Below are 22,976 nucleotides of genomic sequence, written 5' to 3' on the forward strand. Positions count from 1 at the left end.
TGATGCAACAAATCCCTGTTTATGTTCTGCATACATACACACATACAGTAACCAGGCGGAATCCGATTCCCAGTTAACGTCAACAGGAAAAGCCAGCCAGAATGTGTCAACACTGGAAACCAAAAAGCAACAAGTAATTTGGGACATCAGCGAGATGATGAGACGCAAAGCTGGGTTGCAACACCTAACGCTGCTTCACATGTTGGGTTTACCATGAAATCCAAGTCAAAAACGTCCTAATTATAGTGAACTATAAAGAACTCAACTGAAATATTAATAAAACAATTGCTGCTAAAAATGTGTTATGGAAGCAATATTATCATTTCCCAAACTGTCAAACCAAGAACCTAAAGGACAAGGCATTGCAAGACGAGAAAAATGAAACATCAAGAATAGACCAGATATTAGTTATTTTTCTCCCAAACAAATCGTTGTACCTTATTCCTGCCCTACGATCTTCAGGAGACATCTCCAGATGATGGTACAAGTCTTCTGAAAGTCTTGGAAAAATCACAAAAACAAAGTTTTTGGTAGAATGCTAGATTGAGGATGTATTAGTATTTTTCAGCAGTGAAATAAAGCCAGATCAAGGCAAAGCAAGGCAACACAGTCTGACAGCAGCTTCTGTTTATCCTCAATGAAACCCCGCTTGGAGTATTTCAAGTGGGCTCATCTAAAAATAACTGGGTCACGCTAGATTCCACCCTCCAGCCACCAGGAATACAGAGGAATTGGGCTGAGGGTGGTGGGGGGGCTTCATGAAACAGCTGCCACTAACACCACCACCCACCCACCAGCCCAACATCAACATCGCCCCAAACACATCCATCCATTGTCTATACCCACTTATCCATTCAGGGTCATGGGAAGACGGGTACCCATCTCTAGCAGTCAATGGGCGAGAGGCAGGTTACAACCTGGACAGGTTGGCAGTCCATCACAGAGTCACACCTAAAGCCAATTTAGAGAAACCAATTAACCTGACAGTCATGTTTTTGGGCTGTGGTAGGAAGCCGGAACCAAGAGAGAAACCAGGCGTGCAAAAGGAGAACATGGAAAGTCCCTGCAGATAGAAGCCAGGGCTGGGTTATAACCTAGAATCTTCTTGCTGCAAGGCAACAGTGCTAACCACTGCTCCACCAGGCAGCCCTCCAGGTCTCTAATCAGCCCAAATAATCTGTTCAATCTGTGCAAAAAGACCTGAGTTCTTTATAACAGAGCAGAAGTTGGTCATTTCACCCAGGCTGCGCAATATGTCACATGTACATCATCATCACAGTATGAGTGTGCGTCATATTAATATTACAAAGGACCATTTAGATTGCAATAATTGTTGGTTAATTCACTCCAAGTGTCATGAGTTCAGACTTTCAAGTCAAGGTACTATTCTTACTGAAGTTGAAACCCAATGCTTCAAACAAGAGCAGCACAAGTTATTGCAAAAGGTTTGCAGTATCAATCTGTGCAATATCACAATCGCAAATGATTGCCTGGACACAATATCTGGTAGGATGTTATATTTCATGCAAATTTTAGATGCCAATGATATATTTGTCCTGCTTTACTGCCCTGGATGCACAAACCTGATGTATATTTTTATTGGCTGCGAGAATAAAGACTACAAAGATCTTTAGGGACTGTGATGAAGAAAAGGAGTCAGGAGAGGGTGGGATAATCATAATCAATATTGTCATCGCAATATTCAGAAATAGTATCACAGCTGCATTAATCCTGTTTTGAGCAGCCCTACTTTAAACTCAGCTATGCTGCCTGCTTTTTCGCTATGAATGTAACAATGAAAATTGTCCAAAAGAGAAAACAGTTCACTCTTGTAAAAACGAAACATTTTTCTCCCTAGGCCTGGAACAGAAGGTATAAACAGTAAAGTGAATACTGAATCTTCCTTAGGATTTCCTTCCATTTGGATCTGCCCTCCAAAGAGAAAATGTCCTCAAGACATTGTGAGAACATACCTCAATCATCTTAGTTTACTCCTTTCAATACTGACTATAAAGATGTTGGAGCTCATCACCTTTCTCCAAGACATCCGTTATGACAGACTAAAGCAACTCGCACATTACTGCAGAGGGAGTCCTGATCCACCAGTCCATTTCCTGCACCATTCAGCTATATTTCCAGGATCAGAAACCCTCCACTTGGGGAGGAGTATCCAACGTGTAGAGAGTAGCCCACCTTTTGTGGTTCAGAACCATGGCCAATAATCACTTTATGATGATAAGATGTTAACAGGCTTCTATATGTTTTCAAGGATCAAGGTTCTACTCAGATTTTCAGAGTTCTTTTTGAAGCTATTTTAAAAGTATAAATATAAAACATCACTATGAATTTACAGCAGAAATGTGGTCAGGCTTTAAACATAGGACTTGCAAAACCAGAGTCTGGAGGGAGGATAGATGAAAAGAATCGATGGTTGGAAAAATGCGTTTCCACGCTCTATTGTCCCTCTCCATACTCATAAAGAACTTAAATGTTATACTTTTCCACAGTACTTAGAAACCCAGAAATAACGTGGATACAAATAATCATTCAAAACAAAAAGGTTTTCTTTTTATTTTGCTAAATGATTCATTATCACTTAGTGTGAGTACTACCATCTAGTGGTCAGAGTCTGTGTTACATGTTGTGACACTTGGACGACCAGTGCTTATGGGAACTTATATATACTGCAGATAAAAGCTAGGTCATAAACCTTTTAATAGAAAGGTTTAAATATTTTACTTTTTAGCAATTAACATAATTTAACAACATTAGATTAATGTTTTGCAGATAAAATCTGACAGATCATTAATTTTTAGGCAATACTCCTCTGTTTCTTTATAAATATTTCTATGACAACGTCAGATGGCTTTCCACACGACTGTAATGTTATGTTGGCAGTCATCAGTCATCCAATCAGAGAACTCATTCTACAGAAGTAGCTACTGACTGAAAGCTGATTAGATTATTCTGAATCATTTCCAGGAAAAACAGCTGAGTCACAAACACACACAGGTCTAATTTCACAGCTCTTAAGAAACTTTGTTTTCGCTGTGGGAACACACAGCAGCAGAGTGACTCCTTCCTTATATGTAACTAATAAAAAACAAAATCCCTATAGGTAACGTGACATCTGTTTATATTCACAGATATAATTGTTCAATCTTCACAAGCACTCCTCTCCAGTTTTTTTGCATCCGGCAGCAGATCTTGTAAATCCCCTTTGCTCTCCAAAGACCCCAGAGGTCAAGAACTACCTGAGAGTTAGGACTAGAAGCTGTGACCAGGTAGAGTCCTTAAGAAAATTTCCCGATTTCATGATTGGTAAAAAACACCCTAAAAAACATACCGAACTAAACCATGAAGGTTAAAACAGAAACTTTGGAAGAACCAAGAGCCATGGCAGAACAAAAGTAGAATCCCACAGAGAATAACAGAGAACTAGAAGGTTAAATACTGAGGAGTGATTGCTGAACATGAACTGGATGCATGGCAGCAAAGAGAGGCTAAGGATCTAAGGAGCTAACATACAAACCAGAGACAGAACACAGTCCAACAGAACAATTAATCATAGAGGAGAAAAAAGGTGGATGTTTTTATTCTATAATGGAAAAGAATAAAGAAATCCTTTTAAAGTCAAACATTGATTTCAAGAAAACACAAGACATGGTTGCTACAGGTCCTGCGCCAAGGTCATTTAGACTATATTGTTAATTTTCTTATTTCTACATTTTTTTCATCATTTTGACTCCTTTCTCATTATTTCATCTTTAATCTTAAAACAGATCAGCAGCAACAACAGAGGCAAAAATATTTCCTCCCTGTTGTTTTTCACCAACTGACCCTAATACTTCATCATGGGATACCTAACAAAAGGTAAAAAAAAAAAAAAACTACACACAAACAACAGGATGTGACCAGAACACAGAAGACAGCTTTCAAAATAAAACAGGAAGTAAGAGCTGACACAGCAAGGGCCAGAACCTCCAGAGCAACTTCAACAGGATGAAAGTGATTTAGTCACAAGAAGTATTTCACTAAAAGTAGAAAGAAAACTTTGTTCTTCTGTAAAAGAAAAAACAAATACAAGGCAAGCAGCTGCACGTTCAGCATAAAGGTAAAAACCGCTTCCTCAAACCATCAAAAATTGTTATAAGGAAGTTACGTGCTTGGTCAAGGTTTGGAAGCATATTGTGAGTGAAACATTGATCTCCATGCTGTTGTATGAAAAGCTGATGTTGCAGAGACCTGCCGGTAATTGTTATGCACACATTTAGACATTACCCCGAATTTTTTGACACAAATAAATGCAGCTTCACAGCAAAAGATGTTCAGTGCATTACCTGCATCATTATGAATATGAATATTGTAATCTCCCTTCAGACAATAAACCTCTGCAGGTGTTCCCTCCAGAATTTATAGCATATACAATAAACAAATTGTGACTGACTGTAAAAATGTTTTAATCTTTATTTTCTTCTAGAATATGTTAAAGTTACAAGTTAAACCCTGCAGCAGGAAGTTTCTCTTTCTCTTTTAGTCCCCTCCTTGTGGTGAAACATGGCAAAAAACATGGCAAAAATATCAGTTTTAATATTAAATGCCTTTAAGGGTCTCAAGTCAAAATCCTATTTTATGAAGGATGCGTTGCACGTAGATAGGTGTGCAGCATTAATGCAGCTCTGCCAGATAAAGTGAGTGGTCAAAGTATTCAAATTCGGTAATATTAAAGATCTCTGGTGAGTTTTGCTTTTCCACACAGATAAAAAGCACGTAGACAGAGGGATGGCATAGATCCTGCAGCTGTCAGTTTGCATTTCGGGTGAGCAGCTAATCTCCTGCAAGCCTTTGACCAAGACTGTCTGTAAGCCTCACGTAAAGTTACCCACAGCACGGCAGAGAAAGACAGCAGCAGGTGTTGGCAACACAATCCCAACCTGCTGGCCAAATGTCACACTGACATAGAGAGGGCTACAATGTGAGAAGACTCATCGTCAACAGATCAGTCTCCATGAGAACCTGATCAATTTTGTTCAGTTTTATTTGTCCCACTCAGTCTTTAGAGGTATCTGCTCGTGGTATTTTTGTAAGCCTAAAACAGTGGGTAACTGGTTTGTATCTCTTAGCATGAACAACATGAATCCTCCTTGACCCAAAATCGCCTATTGCTCTGTTATAAAACTCCAATGCGCTGCATCCAGGATGGCGCCCACTAATTCCTGCCACCTCCGCTGAATCCCAGCCAGCCAGCTGTGGCGCAGGATAAGGACAAACGCCAAACACAGGCCTTTCAAACGGAGGGAAGGAGTGTTAGCCAGCCCCTGAAACTCAGCAAGGGTCATGACTTAGCAGGATTAGGACAGGCAAAGGTAAAAATAAAGAGTGGAATTAAATATTCAACAAAAGTGACTGATTAACAAGGATTTATTAATGAATTTGTGAATATGGTACCTGAAACCCACTTGCACCTTAGGCGGGATGTGTGTTTGGGATAGTTGTCCTCTAGGAATACCTGTCTTCAGACTTCAACCATCAAGCTGTTGATTTAATGTGAATTGGAAGATGTCCTCCTGAGTCATCATTACATCCACTGACAGTAAAACAGCCCCACAGTATGATCCTACCACCACCATGCTTAAAAGGTGGTTTGTTGGTTTGAAAACCTTATCTGAAGTCCTCCAAACATTCTTCTTGTCCTTGTGGCCAAGCAGCTTAACCTTTGTCTCCTCTTTTTCACCAGAAGGAATTTGTATTTTCTTTGTGAGAAGCTGCAAAATTCAGTCAAACCCAAAGACATAGATTTTGGAGGCGTGTCTTTTCTCCTGGTCAGCGTCCTTTTAGTTCGTGGTGCTGTAAAACTGGATTCACTGAAAGCGATACTGGTGTTTCACAGGTTTCTAGGTTGTGGCAGGTTTGAAGTGTTCCCTGAGTTCCTAGTGGTAGAAAGTACTTCTGGATTCAGTGATTCGTTTACCATTTAGTGGTTGTGGCAGATGGCCGCTCACACTGAGCCAGGTCCTGCTGGAGGTTTCTTCGAATTAAGAGGGAATTGTGCTCAGTATGAAGGATTGCTGCAAAGTTACGTACTCTATGCAATCAGCTGTCCAATGTCGCTACATGCTCATTCAGGAGGAGGGATTGCTGCAAATTCAGGAACTTGATTCAATCTGCTCGGTTTTTCCTTAGATACAATTATTTTTTACCAGTTTTATTAAAAATAATCTTCTTCAATGGGGAGGTCCCGGCACATGCAGTATGACTGCAATCAGTAAAAATTAATGCCACGCGCACAACATACTGGATGCCGACCATTTTAAAAGAAGATATTAACAATTAAAATGGTGGATGCAGAGTAATGTTTGTGCTGCTGACTTTTGAAAATGACGACGGTTCTCCAACAAAGTGCCTTTTTTCTACCCCATTACCTCGATCATTGGAGTCGCATTTTATACAGTCCCACCCTGTTACTGTTCTGGTTTTATACCTGCACATGTTGTTGAGTTTCAAAAAACATACCGCTGACATACAGCGTGGCAGAAGAATTACACCGTTTTCACGTTTCTAGTAGTGTGGTGTGCATGGAGATCATAATTAAAACGTTGTCATGTCGATGTGTTAACAAAAACTGGAAAACAATCCCTTTTTCAGTGGATCGTTGTCGTGTACACAGGGCCTAAGCTTAAAAGCTTGGAAAACAGGAAACTGGAAATCATACATTTAAATGACGGGCACACTTTGTAACAAAGACTGGTTTGTATATAAAGCTGTTGGTTTGGTACTTATTTGTACTCGTACTCAGGAACATTTAGGTTTCTTATGCAACTACAGTGGAGAAAGAAAGGTGGACTGAACCAGAACTTTATGTCAGCGTACGCATCTTTTACTGAATTAGTAACTGAATTTGTCAACTGACATAAACATCACGCTGAATGTAAACAGCTCTGGTACTTTAGAACAATCAGCTGACCTCCAAATGGCTGCCTGTAGCATCCAATCAGTCCAAACTCTGCACGTCACATAAAATGCAAGTCGGAGGGAATTTTCCCAACAGCTCAGCATGCTGCATTCAGGTACAGCTGGGACACCAGCTGTACCAATACTAAAACAACTCCTAAGAGATTTAAACATGTTTTATTCTCATGTATGGGCATAATAACTGTCTTGAAAGCATGACTGTTCTTAAGAGTTTATATTGTTTATACTTATACTACTTTATTGGACATGAAATCCAACCAAATCTCCACTTAGTTACTATGCTTTCCAGTTTTTTAAGTTTTAGACCATAATAAGGCAGGGCAAGTTTATTTGTATAACATATTTAAGCAACAAGACAATTTAAGGAGCTTTACATGATGAAAACATGTGAAAAACAGTGGCAGAATAAAGGAAAGTAATGAAAAGTTGGACTACAGACTGTTTAAGTTATTAGTTTAAATACAAGTCAAAGGCAAATCTATATTGACTATTTCAATTTTGGAAATAAAAGTTTCTTCAGAAATTGAAAATTCTTCGTTTACTGCTGAATGAAGTAAAACAATTATAGATTTTAATTTATTTTTCTTGACTTGAAGCTTGCTGAAAACGTCTTTTTTGTTTACTGTTACACCCATATTTATACTGCATGTAAAGACAAAATAAACACGCACTCAACACTGTGTCAGGACGGCTGCTTAAATTTCCCAAAAATAAAATAAAAGAGATTGGGAATGAAAAGTAAACCCAAGAACCGTTCTGCACCAAGTAGAATAATTTTATTAACCTCATTAAACCTCCAGACATGTGGCCAATGGAAGGTGTTTACAAGTGCAGCATTGATCACTGTGGATGAAAACAGAATGACAGAACAAAAACATATTTATTTTAAAAATGTACTCACTGTCAGTGTATTGATCTGCTGACTGATCAATCATGTAATTTAGGCATCAGAGGTTGAATCACTAGTTTACTGGTTTCTCACATGGTTCAGTCTCAGAAAGGAGGATTAGATTAGAAGGTCATATGTGATTAATCAACTCTGCTGAGCTGCAGTCCAGACTCAGGATTATGTAGCTATGAATATATAATATCGCTACAATAAGTTGGACAGGATGTTCAAAAAATACATTTACAGTAGTGCATCTGTGTGTCAGAAAGGACAGGATTACTATGGTGGGTTGTTAAACGAAGCTCAACAAGAAGCAACCAAATCCAGGGAGTCTTCTGCAGAGCTTTAAGAAAGAATTGGACTGGGTAGTGGACACCTTCTCTCATCTACACAACTGGAGTTCTTATCAGAAGACAGTTAAGGATGTTAGGAAAAAACACTTTTCTGTTGTTATTCAAGCAAACTGTCACAAGCCCCATGTTTTATTTAAAACTATTGAGCTAGTCCTTCCCCATACTGTCTGTGTTAAAATATCATCCTTGAAGGTTTAGATCTCCCACTTTGTTCAAGACCCTACTGTCCCTGCTATCTGCTCGGCTGTCTTTGACAAGTTTGACCCTGTTTCTATGCTTTCTTTACAAAAGGTGGTTGCTTGTTTAAAGATCTCCATATGATGCTCCTCCTTGATTTTTTAAAGAGGTCTTCCTCACTATAGCACCAGTTGTACACTCAATCATAAATAGTAGTTTGTCCTCTGGTGCTGCTCCTAAAATTCTTAAACAGGCAGTAATTCAACCATTACTTAAGAAACCTGATCTTGATCCTCATACTTTCGAAAATTACAGGCCTGTAAATGTATCATCTGCTGCTTCTCTTCAATATGGGGTCCCACAGGGTTTGATGTTAGGCCTCCTTTTTACTTTACTACCTCTTGGCTCTATTTTCAGGGGACATGGGGTTTCTTTTCACAGTTATGCAGATGACTCCTATATTTATCGCCCTGTTACAAAGGACAAGCATTACTAACTAGACTTTCTGTTTAAATGCCTGGATGACATTAAGGGCTGAATGGCTTTAATCTTTCTTTCTTGAACGAACAAAAAAAGTGATCATTTTTGGTGGCGCATCTGAGACCCCTACCATAGATCTTGAGAATTTGGTCACAGTATGTTTTATCTCAGCATGTTACGCCGATCATCTCAAATCTAGGAGTTAAGATGGATCCACATCTAAAACTGTCATGGAGTGACATTTTGGACTTGATGGTTTATTTTGTAATTTAGATTCTCCTTATGGCTCTTTGTTTATTTTCTTAAGTTATTGTTTCTATATTCCCCTCTAGTTTCTCTGTTTACTTTAGTTCATAGTTATTCTAGTTCTTTATTTCCTCCTCTGATTTATTCTCTTGCTTAGTTTGTGTTTTCTGTTTGTTTAGTCCTTTCACCCATCCTCAGCCTTTGTATTTGTTTCACCTGTTCCCTGTTTCTTTGATTACTTGCCTTTTGTTCCCCTCTCTGTGCTCTGTGTATATTAGTTGTTGTTTGCTTAGTTCCTCGCTGGTTCCTTTTCTATGTCTATGCTTTGTCTATGCTTCGTTTATGCTACGTTTACCATGACTATGTTTTGTTTAATCTTCGCTTTGTTCATGCTTCGTTTTGCTACGTTTTGCCATAGTACCTGGAGTGTGGAATAAACTATGATGCGGCTAATGAGCTCTTGTCTACGGTGGCCGTGGGGTGCAAAACACTTTTACAAGTACCGAAACAAATTTACATTTCAGAAAACAAATTTACATTTCAGAAAACAAATTTACATTTCAGAAAACAATTTAACAAGATGCGAAACAAATTTACATTTCAGAAAACAAATTTACATTTCAGAAAATCAACCGGAAAGGGAATGTACCAACGCCGAGGATGACCCGGAAGTCAACCTCAGGGCTGCATCCTTCGAAGGCCGTATTTGTAGGCCGATTACGTCACAGCGCGGCGACGAAGGCTGTCCCAATTCATGAATCATTCTCCCTCAAATGCTGCCGACAAATGTGTCCTTATTTTGCCTGGTTTGAAGGATGCGTTGTGAGTATCCTTCGCGGCCCATCATTTCCCATCATTCATTGCGGGTCGAAGCGGATTGGTCAAGCAGGGGAAGCCATGGCGGACTATCGGCACTAAGCTCCCGCTGGCAGTCATCACAGTGAACGTTTAACACAAGTGATTTCTAACAGTTTATGTTATTATTTTAATTGTTACTGAAAATCGATTTAATATTTCAGGTGATATTAAAGTTAATCAGAATAAATGGACAGTTTTATGTAATCCAACTGTATCGCTGGAGAGTGTGATTGAGAATAAATAAGCTTTTCAATATGAATTTTTAATGAAGAAATGTGCTATATATTTTAAAAGTTTATTTATAATTCAGTTAGCATTATAATTTCTGATTCCAGGTACAATCCAGAGACAATCATGTTCAGGTAAAAAAGATGTTTGATTTAACTAGCCAATAAACAAAGAGATAGCAACTTTATGGCTAATGTATGTTGACATATTTTACATATATATATATATATATATATATATATATATATATATATATATATATATATATATATATATATATATTATAAACAACAACTTTAAATTTTAAGATAGACGGGAATTATAAAGTATTTGATCCCCTCTGGCTGTTCTTAGATAATTATATAATAATGCAGTGTTTTGGGTGTATTAGTATCTTCTTGCTTTGATCACTTAAAATATCCAGAAGCATGCCTTAAAAATAATGTGTTTTTCCATCTCCATTCTTCCCTTTTCTAGACCTGACCCCTTTACTGCAGGATCAACCTGAGTGTCCCAGTCCTGAAACGTTTCTTCAACCAGGAGGACACTAGGCCTGATTTTCGGCTGAGCAGGGAGTCTCTGGCAGTGCTGCTTAATCTTTTGCACCAGGATAGACGACATGGATGGGTGCTACTATTGAGACCTTGGTTTTTCTTTTCTTGGTGGCAAGTGGCACATCCTACAGAGTGGTCTGCAGAGTGTTTGGGATGCCTCGCTCTACTGTCCATCGCATCGTCCACAGAGTTACAGAGGAGATCAAGGCTATTCGTCACCAGGTCATCTACCTTCTAAAGACCCCTGAGGACTTAAGGCAGTGTCCCGTGAGTTTGCAGGGCTGGACGCCACAGAGTTTTTCTTAAAGCTGTGGGTACAATTGACGGCTGCCATATCCACTTCAGGTGTCCAAGCAGCCCTGATGGTCAGTGCTACAGGAACAGGAAACTCTTCCCTTCCATAATCCTGCTGGCAGTTTCTAAGAGCCATTTTATTGACACGTATGTGGGCTGGCCTGGGTCAGTGCATGACTCTAGGGTGCTCCGCCACAGCCCACTGTACAGTTTATCCTCCTCCAGGGCATTTTATCCTTGCTGATGGAGGGTACCCATGCCTCCAATATCCACTCCCCCTCATCACTCCCTAGAAGAGGACAAGACAAGATGTGGGAGCCCAGCGCTTTAACAGCCATGATGATGATGAAAACCAGATTCAGGGCCATCTTCCTGCAAGCGCTGGAGGTGCATGACACCTTTGTACCTCACGTAAGTTTTGACCTAGATCCATTTTATATATACATTATACATAATATATACACATATATGCACCCTCTTTTAAATTGTTTTCAGGTCATAACAGCATTCACCATCCTCCACAACATCTGCCTTGGTGCAGAGGATGACCCAGAGGAGGCTGTAGAAGAGGATGAGGGTGAGGTTTGGACTGAGGCAGTCAGCGTTGCTCTCTGGCAGGACCAGCTTTCAGCTGAGGTGTCTGCCCTGGAGGAGGTACCACCAGAACATGACTACTGTGTCAGCCAAGTATAATATTATAGATGTGATTAATGTTTGAGGGGTATAACTAATTGTAATATTTTGTGAGCACCATCTTCTAATTCTGCATTTTTCCGATTACCTCTTAGTGATGTGGCAGCCGTCAATTCAGCCAGCCCTTTAAACCCACTTGATAGACGATGACAGCGGAGAGAGGCATCACAAACATCTGCAGACCACCTGTGTGATGCTTCGCTCAACATCCAGAAAGACTAACCACAGATCTCAGTTGCAGCATCTCATCCAAGTCTCTGACCTTGTGAGAGATTTAGCCACATCTCCAGAGACTTTCTGTTCAGAAAGACATCTGCCTCTTTGTTCTGTTGAAGAGGTTTTTCCAGGAACCAGTCACTCAGGTTGATCCTGCTGTCGCCATTGTAAATACTTGTACATAGTTTTATTTTATGCCTTTTGTTTCTTGTAATCTTGATCTGTTTTAATGTTTTCTTCACCCATTCTGTTTAAAGTGCTGTTTGTATTTTTCATAATAAATTCTGTTTGATTATATATATATATATATATATATATATATATATATATATATATATATATATATATATATATATATATAAAATATGTCAACATACATTAGCCATTAAGTTGCTATCTCTTTGTTTATTGGCTAGTTAAATCAAACATCTTTTTTACCTGAACATGATTGTCTCTGGATTGTACCTGGAATCAGAAATTATAATGCTAACTGAATTATAAATAAACTTTTAAAACATATAGCACATTTCTTCATTAAAAATTCATATTGTAAAGCTTATTTATTCTCAATCACACTCTCCAGCGATACAGTTGGATTACATAAAACTGTCCATTTATTCTGGTTAACCTTAATATCACCTGAAATATTAAATTGATTTTCAGTAACAATTAAAATAATAACATAAACTGTTAGAAATCACTTGTGTTAAACGTTCACTGTGATGACTGCCAGCGGGAGCTTAGTGCCGATAGTCCGGTCAGATTTCTAACGGGCTAGCTCACCTCACCGCCGGTAGGACTGGCGAGGCGAGCCGGTTACTACGCCGGGAACGGAAAACTCCGAACACGTCGGAGCACATTTGAAATTAAGTGATGTCTAGATAAATCAAGCAGATATTTCACGTCTACATAGTTATATTCCCGCACTAAAAACATTGAAGAAGTGAATTTGTGTCACAGAAAGTGTAATTTTCCACAATTTACTCACAGCTTTTGTTGCTATGGTCCGCCATGGCTTCCCCTGCTTGACCAATCCGCTTCGACTCGCAATGAATGATGGGAAATGATGGGCCGCGAAGGATACTCACGACGCATCCTTCAAATCGGGCAAAATAAGGACACATTTGTCGGTAGCATTTGCTCGGAATGATTCATCAATTGGGACAGCCTTCGTCGCCGCGCTGTGACGTAATCGGCCTACAAATACGGCCTTCGAAGGATGCAGCCCTGAGGTTGACTTCCGGGTCAGCCTCGGCGTTGGTACATTCCCTTTCCGGTTGATTTTCTGAAATGTAAATTTGTTTCGCATCTTGTTAAAATGTTTTCTGAAATGTAAATTTGTTTTCTGAAATGTAAATTTGTTTTCTGAAATGTAAATTTGTTTCGCATCTTGTTAAAATGTTTTCTGAAATGTAAATTTGTTTTCTGAAATGTAAATTTGTTTCGGTACTTGTAAAAGTGTTTTGCACCCCACGGCCACCGTACTTGTCTGCACTTTGGTCCGAGCCAAGATCCTTCCACGACAAAAACCTGAAAGCCACATCAATGCTGTTGTGAGATCTACCTATTTTCATTTTAGGCAGTCAGCCAAAATAAAGCCCATTCTCTTGAGACAGCTTTTTGAAACAATAATTCATGCATTTGTTACATCCAGGCTAGATTACTGTAAGACACCTTATTTTGGAGTTAGTGATGCGTCTATTAGGTGCCTCCAGGTTGTGCAAAATGCTGCAGCATGGCTTTTAACTGGAAAAAGAAAGTCTGAACACATTACCCCCATTTTAATGTCCACATATACCTACCCACTCCCTATGGTCTGCTGACCAGCAGCTCCTTAGTCTGGCAAAAACAAAACGTAATTTAGAGGTGACTTCGCTGTAGCTCCTCCAAAGGTGTGGAATGATCTTCCTTTGTATGTCAGACAAGTCTTGTCACTCTTTCAATTTAAGGATCTTCTTAACGCATTTATTTACTAAAGCGTTTTGCACATAGTTTGGCTCTATCTTGACTTTTCTTTTAAACATGTCTATTTTAATCTTGTCTAATTTTCTTTTGTTCCATGCTATTGGTATATGTACAGCACATTGTGAACATGAGTTTATTTTAAAGTGCTAAATAAGTCATAAATAAAGATGGTATGGTAGATGGTATCTAAGGAGTTGCCTTGAAAGAAGTGGTGCAACCAAGTGAAAATGAATAAATACAGATCTGTTCAGGACAGAGAGGTTCCAGCAGGTTGTGTGAAGGGACATGAATAAATATGTCTGGCTCCTAACTACTGAAGGTCTTCCTATCTTCAGGTTAATAAAGTTAAACAGGATCTGCTTTATTAGTTTCCAGGATGTAGACTTCTGACTGACTTCATTTCTTTGTGTCAGACTAAAAAAGCAATTCAATATAAATCTTCTTATTTATCCCCAAGCAGCAATGCATAAATACATGAAAAGTAGCAGAGAGCCTGTCAAGTATAGGTAAAAAATCAAAACACTAGAATAATCACTTTTCACGTATACATAAATAATAATCTCTAAAGTGCACTTTTGGATTTGTGAGTTTGTGTAGCTTTGTCAATGATGGGTGCTGAGGGACATTTTAGTGCTGAAAACAAGACTCTAACATCGCATGCTCCCATGATTGGGGCGAAAAACACAAACTGACCCCATCAGATGTGAATAATGTTAAAACAAATCTTCATTCAGACTGTTTGGGACAGCTGCTGTACTTCCTCATACACAAACAAAAGGGAGGAGCCTGTTTGCTTTGCTCCTATAACCAGGAAATCTGCAAGTTTGACCTCCAAGCAGAAATAAAACAACAGTATATAAAATTCTCAGCAGACTTTTTAACTCAATATGTTCTGGAGTAACAAGCTGTTGGATTACACTATTTAACAAGAAATGTAATAATATTTGGGGTAAAATACAATAAAATGAAGACAGTCCCAGCAGCCTCACCTGATCAAAACAATGAGCTCCTGGAAGCTTAAAACCCTGCTAACATGGCGAATACATCCAGAAAAAATCATGTTTGCTATACAAAGCAACACAGAACTTTGTTCGGAGGTAGTTTCCCTATGAGCAGACGGACAGCAAATCAATGAAATGCTGAACGATGCCACATGCTAGCTGAGCCAGTTATAATACAGGAATAATGAAGTGAAAACGTCACATCAGAAGTTGGTCCAGAATCCAGCATCATGTATGTCAGAGAGAATTACTGAAGATCTGAAGAAGAAGAAGACGAAGGGGCAACTCTGGAAATATTGATTCTTCATGCAAATGTATTTTTTGTCATAAGAGGGTCTGAAGCCTGTGAATTATTGTTATTGTTCTTCGGTTTAAGCTAAAACACACAGCATCTTTCTCCCAGCTATTCATTTTGGTCATGACTTTATACTGACAATATAGCATTTCAATGCAGGACTGCTGTTTACATGACAAACATTAGCCTAGCGGTTACTGATTAGTGTCTAATATTAGCCCTGGCTTCAAAAACAAAAACAAACCTGGTCACTCTGACATTCATTCAAACATCAACCTTAAACCTAGAAAACTGACAACACACCTGCTAATGTTCGAAATGAATACTCTTTATTGATTGTTTTAACATTTTTTGCGCAGAATCTGACTAAATTTATCCCTGAGCAGGTAGCTGATAATGATAAAACCTCCTGCAGGTTTCTGAAGCAGAGATATAATGTTCACATATGTAAAGAACAAGAGGAGTACCTCCAAAACACCACAACAGTTTGCTTTCTACGCCCAGTGTCCTAATTCAGCTGAAAAGACTAACTTAATTCTCCCTCTGAGAGCAGACCATTTCTATCATTCCAACTGAGTTAGATGTGCTTATCTACCGGATCATGTAAAGCCAATTTAGAGTCACATTTATCCAGTTAAACCTTCCTTCATATGATGTCAACATGATCAAATTTATGACTTTCAGTCAAGGTGTTTTATTTTTACCTCAGACAGCCTGAGAGCAAATAAGATGTGTTAGACTATGTGGGTCTGTTGGTTCAATGCATCAAATATGTGTGGTTTTGATCCACTCATCAATGGGATGAATGTTATTTTAATTTAGGGCTTTGCATTTGATCTGTTCTTTTTCCAATGAGGAGTAATTATACAACCTACTGCATCAATAATTGGGTATGTAGATCTGATTGGTCCATATGTTCCTAACAGAGCACTTCGTTCTCAGACTGCAGGTTTACTGGTGGTTCCTAGAGTCTCTAGAAGTAGAATGGGAGGCAGATCCTTTAGTTATCAGGCTCCTCTCCTGTGGAACCAGCTCCCAGTTTTAGTCCGTGAGGCAGACACCCTGTCTACTTTTAAGACTAGGCTTAAAACTTTCCTTTTTGATAAAGCTTATAGTTAGAGTTGCTTAGGTTATCCTGAGTTATCTTCCTTATTTTTTACCTCCCTGTTGGTTGGAGTAAGGGGGAGTCAGGTTTAGCCTAAACCGGCTCAGTTTTGGTTGAGGTCCAAACACACCCTCCATTTCTGCTACCTGTATGACCCCTTCTCTTTTCCAATGGTTATAATCAGTCTGACAGAGAGAGGTATCCCAATCCTTGTGGTTTTTAGTATAACAATGACCATCAGTGGGATCCTTTGTGGGGTTCCTTGAGACGACATTGTTGTAAATAAGCGCCATTTAACTAAATAATCTGAACTGAAACTATCTGTGTAGTTATGCTGCTATAGGCTTAGGCTGCTGGAGGACATAACGACCACTTTCACCCTCTTCGCTACATTCTCACACTACTCTCCAATTTTGCATTATTTGCTGTTATTTCAGCTTTTAACTTTGTTCTCTCTTTTCTCTTCCTAGAAGCTACACCTGGCCTGACTCTGTGTCTACCTGTGACACCTTTCTGGAGAGGGGAATCGTCCGAGCTTCTGCTGGCAACAACTTAATGCTCACCCTCTACAGATGATCCACATAGCCCTGTCTTTCAGTGTTTAACCCTTTCTCTCTCCTAGACATGGCTACTGACTGAGCTTCTACTGTGACTAACTCTATGTGCTCTCTTTCAGACTCTAACCTTGAAAACTGGCTCAGAGTTTATCTGTTCTTTCTTTCTAGATGAAACGACTAAAGGAGCTACATCCATTAACATTTACTTTTCCTTCCCATAGAAAGTACTCCTGGATCAGTGCTTCTTTGTTCTCTTTGTGTCTCTGCTCTGTTCTCTCAAACCCCCAGTCGGTCGTGGCAGATGGCCGCTCACACTGAGCCTGGTTCTGGTTCTGCTGGAGGTTTCTTCCTGTTAAAAGGGAGTTTTTCCTCTCCACTGTCGCTACATGCATGCTCAGTATGAGGGATTGCTGCAAAGTCAACACCAGTGACTGTCCACTGTCTCTACATGCTCTTCCAGGAGGAGTGAATGCTGCAAGTCACTGACCCTAACCCTATGAACCTGACTGTTGTGAAGTGCCTTGAGACGACATGTGTTGTGAATTGGTGCTATATAAATAAACTGAATTGAATTGAATCATATCTGCTGATTTGATGTGAAGTTTAACAATTTCAGGTTAGGCCTCCTTCTTCATCACTCCATTCACATGGTGCAATGCACCAGTACTACTGGCAGGGAAACAGACCCACGCCATGATCCTACCACCACCATGCTTGATGTTTGGTATAATGTTCTTAGGTTTGAAAACCTCCTCCAAACATTTGTCTTTAATTGTCCCCAAACAGCTCAGTCTTGGTCCCATCTGACCATAATTCTTTTCTCCAGAAGGTATTTGTCTTGTCACAGTGGGCAGCTGAAAATTTCATGTGTTGATTTTGGGGCTTCTGTCTTGATCGGCACCCTCTCAGACTACTATGCCATAATACTGGCTTCACTCTAGACAGTGATAATGTTGTTCCAGCAGTTTTCTAGATTATTGGCTTGTTCCTGGACATCCTAACCAATTATCTTACATCTGAAGGTGGCAGTTTGGTTCTGATGGTTGAAACTTGGACACACTTGGGTGTTCTAACAGGTCAGTGAACCCAAACATACATCGAAGCTACATTTGAAATGGATATAGCCGGCTAATATTGAGCTTCTGAAATGCTTGTTCCACAGTCCAAACCTTGACTCTACTACAACCAGGCCAGAATTATGCTTGTTGATGGCTAGAAAAGGCATCTGGTTGAAGATTAATTTGATAAAGAATATTTAGCAAAAGACAAATGTTAGTGTGGGTGAATGTATTTATTTGAGCCCGTGTGGATTAGAGAAAATCCAGAATATATTCAAACTCGCAGAGCCAATTCCTGTACCCTAAAAATCACTGAAGTAGGCTGCAATATAATCATCTCACCTTGGAAAGCAGTTTAAACAGCAAAGCAGTAAAGGCTGAAAAATGGCTTTGATGAGTGGATGTGAACATCTCACAGGAACTGTGAATATGATCGGATTTATAAGGAGAAAAAGATCACTGGTTCTTACTTAAATCAGAAAGTAATATCCATGGAGAAAGATTCGTCAAAGCATATGAGCAAACCTTCAACATGTCTATTATGTTTTCAGAACAAAAGTAAGGAGATTTGTTTCTGGCAATTGATCATTTATCCTTCGTATTTCCCCCTAAATGGGTTCACGTTTGTAAGGAAAATTGTGGGTTGAGCTGAAGAGTTGAGTCTGTGGTTTGAACCCGTCTCTGCCAATGCCAAACAACTGATTCTGCTTCTGTCTCCAGTTTGGTGTTGGTTATTTAGCTGAATGATTTAAGTGTAAAGAAACAATAAATACTGACAAGTTAACCAACAGGGGCCTCAGAGGTGTCTGAAAGAACCGTACACAACCACAACAGTCTGGCACCTTCTCCTGATGCTGGTCACCAGCCTGGTCACACACTGCTGTGGGACAGCATCCCATTATTCAACCAACTTGTCAGCCAATTTTGTTGGGTTGGTCATTTACAACAGCATGCCCAAGCTGATCCAACAAGCGATAAGATTGAAGTCAGGAGGCCATCCCATCCTCTCCATTACCAGATTCTGGAGGAAGGCTCTGGACATCAATCTAATTGGCAATGATTGAGATGGCTTTCATGGTGCAACCCACACAGAGCTTGACTGCTGAGCCCACAAATGCATCTACCTAACAAATGCGGCACCATTTAATGGAAAATAAACAGGCTATTAACTGTATATTAAGATTCATTCCCAACAAAGGAAAACAGTTTGCCTTACTTTTTGAGCTAGGTTCATATCCTGTCTTACCTTGTGGTCATGCTGCGCCATATAGGAGCGCCTGTGGGTGAGAAAAAACAGAATTTACCATCAAGCGTGGTTCTTAAATTGCACTTTACCATCTAACCACCATAAATATATAAAAGTCGGTGTTTATTAGTGTCACGTAACAAAAAAAGATGACGGAACCACCAACAACAGTTTTCACCAGCAGCCTCAATAGAGGTAAATATTTATTTTGAGACGGTTTTCTTTTTCCAGTGGGAACCTCCCTCAAAATGACAGAGGTTTACATGGGCCAGCAGAAACAGGTCCACAAGCGAGTAAGAGAGGTTACAGGAGGAAGGCAAGCCACGAGCGCCCAGAGAAGGAGGAAGCACTCGTGTGTCTGTTTTAATGGGGCCTCGTGGTACTTAATCTGTGCACATAAAACGTTCAAAATGCGCATGAAGAGTAGTTCATGTACGTTTGAATTAATAAAACTGCTTGTATGAGTATTTATTAATTGATACATACATACATACAAACATACATACATACATATATACATACATACATACATACATACGTATGTATGTATGTATGTATATATGTATATACATCTACATTTATATGTAGATAGATAGATAGATAGATAGATAGATAGATAGATAGATAGATAGATAGATAGATAGATAGATAGATAGATAGATAGATAGATAGATAGATAGATAGATAGATAGATAGATAGATAGATAGATAGATAGATAGATAGATAGATAGATAGATAGATAGATAGATGATAGATAGATAGATAGATAGATAGATAGATAGATAGATAGATAGATAGATAGATAGAGAGAGAGAGAGAGAGAGGGGGATGGATGGATGGATGGATGGATGGATGGATGGATGGATGGATGGATGGATGGATGGATGGATGGATAGATAGATAGATAGATAGATAGATAGATAGATAGATAGATAGATAGATAGATAGATAGATAGATAGATAGATAGATAGATAGATAGATAGATAGATAGATAGATAGATAGATAGATAGATAGATAGATAGATAGATAGATAGATAGATAGATAGATAGATAGATAGATAGATAGATAGATAGATAGATAGATAGATAGATAGATAGATAGATAGAGTCATCAGGTGTTTGCAGGTTACCTTTGGTTCTGGTCCAAATAGCATCTCTGGTGGTTACAATGCTGACCAGCAGGACCAGCAGGATGGAAACTAGGCTGTAGATCCTAAAAGAGCTGAAGGCAACAAACCTGCAGAGAAACAAATCCAACTTTTAACTCATTCATTTGTTATGAGGTATGCTTTAAAGTTACGCCAAACTTTATTTCAGTGAGTGGTTTAAACACAGATTTACTGTAATGTGCCGCCAGCGCTCATACGCACATTAGTAGTTATATTAATGGTAATTAGCTAAAACCCGCTAACTGTTAATACTAGCGCCAGCAATGTCAAATATTTACAAACGACTTGTCGCCATCTTGTGAGAGTCCATAGACCAACTGCTGTCCTTAATTAGTTTTAAAACTAATTTGATCTCACTTCCAAATTGCTCAAAATAAACCTCAGTCCTTAAATATAAATATCCACACTAAAATGTCTTATCATTGCGTTATTTTTATTGGCTCCCTTTTTTATTTTATCTGTATATAGTACATTATAGTACATTATAGTACATTAGTTTAAAATGTTACTAGCCTAGTTAAATACTTATTGACTGAAATATATTTCACTTGTTGAATTGTTTTTGTTAATAAATTCTTATATTTTAGGGAGAAGTTGTTGTGAATTTATTCCGTGTGTGCAGAGTTTGCTGTTTGAGAATGCCAGTGCTTGAATCACTCTTTCATCTCCTCTTCTAATACCACTGCCATATTGGGCTGGTATTCCTAGGACAATATTTGACAGACCGAAATAAATAAGTAAACTGAAATATATTATTGCACAACATAAAGATAAATAAATCGTACTCAGATGTATGTAAGTCATTTTATAAACACATAATGGAAATATCGTGTAAAGTATTTATACCTGTAGAATGATTTGTCAATCATTTAATAGTTATGCACACTAATGTGGAACAGCCTGATCATAACATTAAACTGAAATATATTTTGTCCCATCAGTAAAATGTATGTTCCATTTAAACAATTATGACATTCTTATACAGCAAAAAAAACATCATAATTTCATTTTCTCTTTTATATATACCATTATCCATATTGTCATAGTAAACATGTAGGTTGTTATATATATATATATATATATATATATATATATATGAGGGTCACCCTGACTATCTGAATTATCTGAACTGCATTGTTTGATAACTAGGATCAATTGTAAAGAATTTACTAGATTAAAAAATCTGCCTGTTTTATTTAATTTGATTGAACTTACATTGTAAATTGTCTTGGGACATGTGTTGTGACTTAGTGCTGAATAAATAATTTGAATTGAATTGGAGCAAATACTAACAGTACATTTCTCAATGTGAAAATACGTTTTAAAAGTTTTTATTGCAATCACAAGCCATAATTATAAGTGAAAAATGTCCAAATTAAAAGCGGATGTTTTATTTTGACTTTCAGTGTTTGAACATTCATTACTTCAAAGTATACATATTTATAAACTGCATACTTGTAGAAGTTTTCCTTTGTTTTCATTTAGGAATATTTACACTCCACAATAATCTTTCTAAAAAACTGCACAATAAAAGTATACAAGTAAACCTAAAGAACACGCTGAGATACATGGAACTACGTGATATTTTGATTCAATCTAAAAACATAATAAATGAAATGCTTCAACAGACATGAGATCAGTGTTGTCAGCCTGGACTCGCATATCCCTGCGTCATGATGCCTACCAGATCACAGCGTTGGCTGCAGCAAACCGGGCTGAAGTCCAGCACGGATGCTGTTTCCAGCTCACCAGCCTGGCGAGATGAAACCCGACCCGGCCGGGAGGATTCTGCTCCCCGCGACGCTCCGGGTTCAGGGACCCCGGGGGCCCCAGCGACCCGGGGGCCGTCTCCAGTCCGCCAGCGGTGCCCGCTTCCCGGCTGCCCAGCATTGCTTAAAGGCTCTGCCGCTCCCCTCCGCCTATTGTAATATGTTGTCAATCTTCTACATTAACTATAATAATTTCCGGATTGTTGTTTTCAAAATAAAATTATTTGGATGCGTTTGAACAAAATCGCCAATAAAATACACTGAATATACTGTAGTCGAAATAATGCAAATCGTAAAGGTATTATTCTATTTCTATTAATAATTTAGTTGCCTAAAGTGTAAACCTTGTTGCTGACGGGCTTATGGCAGCAATCAGGGGTTGGTCACGTGAACGTATAATGAATCAAATAAAAACTGAAATGAAATATTTCATGCATGCTATTTATTTGGCAGACATTGTTGATCAAACTCGGGACAAAGTTCAGCATCTCATAGTCTCACAACAACAACAACAGGTACAACACCCATTTACTGCATTCCAGAATAAAAGCAGCAGCAGAAACAGTCGATATTTTATTTGTGTCTTAAATTAGTTGTATATTTTTAAATTCCTATTTTATTGTCAAAATAACTGCTGTTTGAATTGAATCTTGCTGTATTTTTTATCTATGACGTCAGGGTTCAGTGTTTGCAGTAAATAGATGTGTTCTTATGTGTGTGACGTCATTTATTTATGTTTATTAGCGTCCGTCATGACGTGGAAAGATGTGGGATACTGAAATCAATCAACTATACATTAAATGTATGTAACTTAATTATTACAGAAGCATTAATGAAGAAGTTTAGAA

The 22,976-nt window shown here is 38.6% G+C and overlaps 1 protein-coding gene across 2 annotated transcripts in view; it reads right to left on the minus strand.

Moving 5' to 3' along the window:
- Nucleotides 1-22,294, minus strand: part of retreg1 (reticulophagy regulator 1) — a 34,731-nt gene extending 12,437 nt beyond the window's left edge. The window contains exons 1-4 of one of the 2 annotated variants that reach the window (XM_047368783.1): nt 22,044-22,294; nt 20,321-20,427; nt 19,188-19,218; nt 438-500 (exon numbers count right to left, since the gene is read on the minus strand). In XM_047368783.1, coding sequence (XP_047224739.1) covers nt 438-500; nt 19,188-19,218; nt 20,321-20,427; nt 22,044-22,249 — 407 coding nt within the window. In that variant the 5' untranslated portion in view covers nt 22,250-22,294. The remainder of the gene's footprint in view (nt 1-437; nt 501-19,187; nt 19,219-20,320; nt 20,428-22,043) is intronic. The other variant, XM_047368784.1, reaches the window with a different exon arrangement.
- Between the last annotated feature and the right edge of the window lie 682 nt (nt 22,295-22,976).

Source organism: Girardinichthys multiradiatus, chromosome 6, assembly GCF_021462225.1.
Source record: "Girardinichthys multiradiatus isolate DD_20200921_A chromosome 6, DD_fGirMul_XY1, whole genome shotgun sequence".
NCBI classification, from domain to species: domain Eukaryota; kingdom Metazoa; phylum Chordata; class Actinopteri; order Cyprinodontiformes; family Goodeidae; genus Girardinichthys; species Girardinichthys multiradiatus.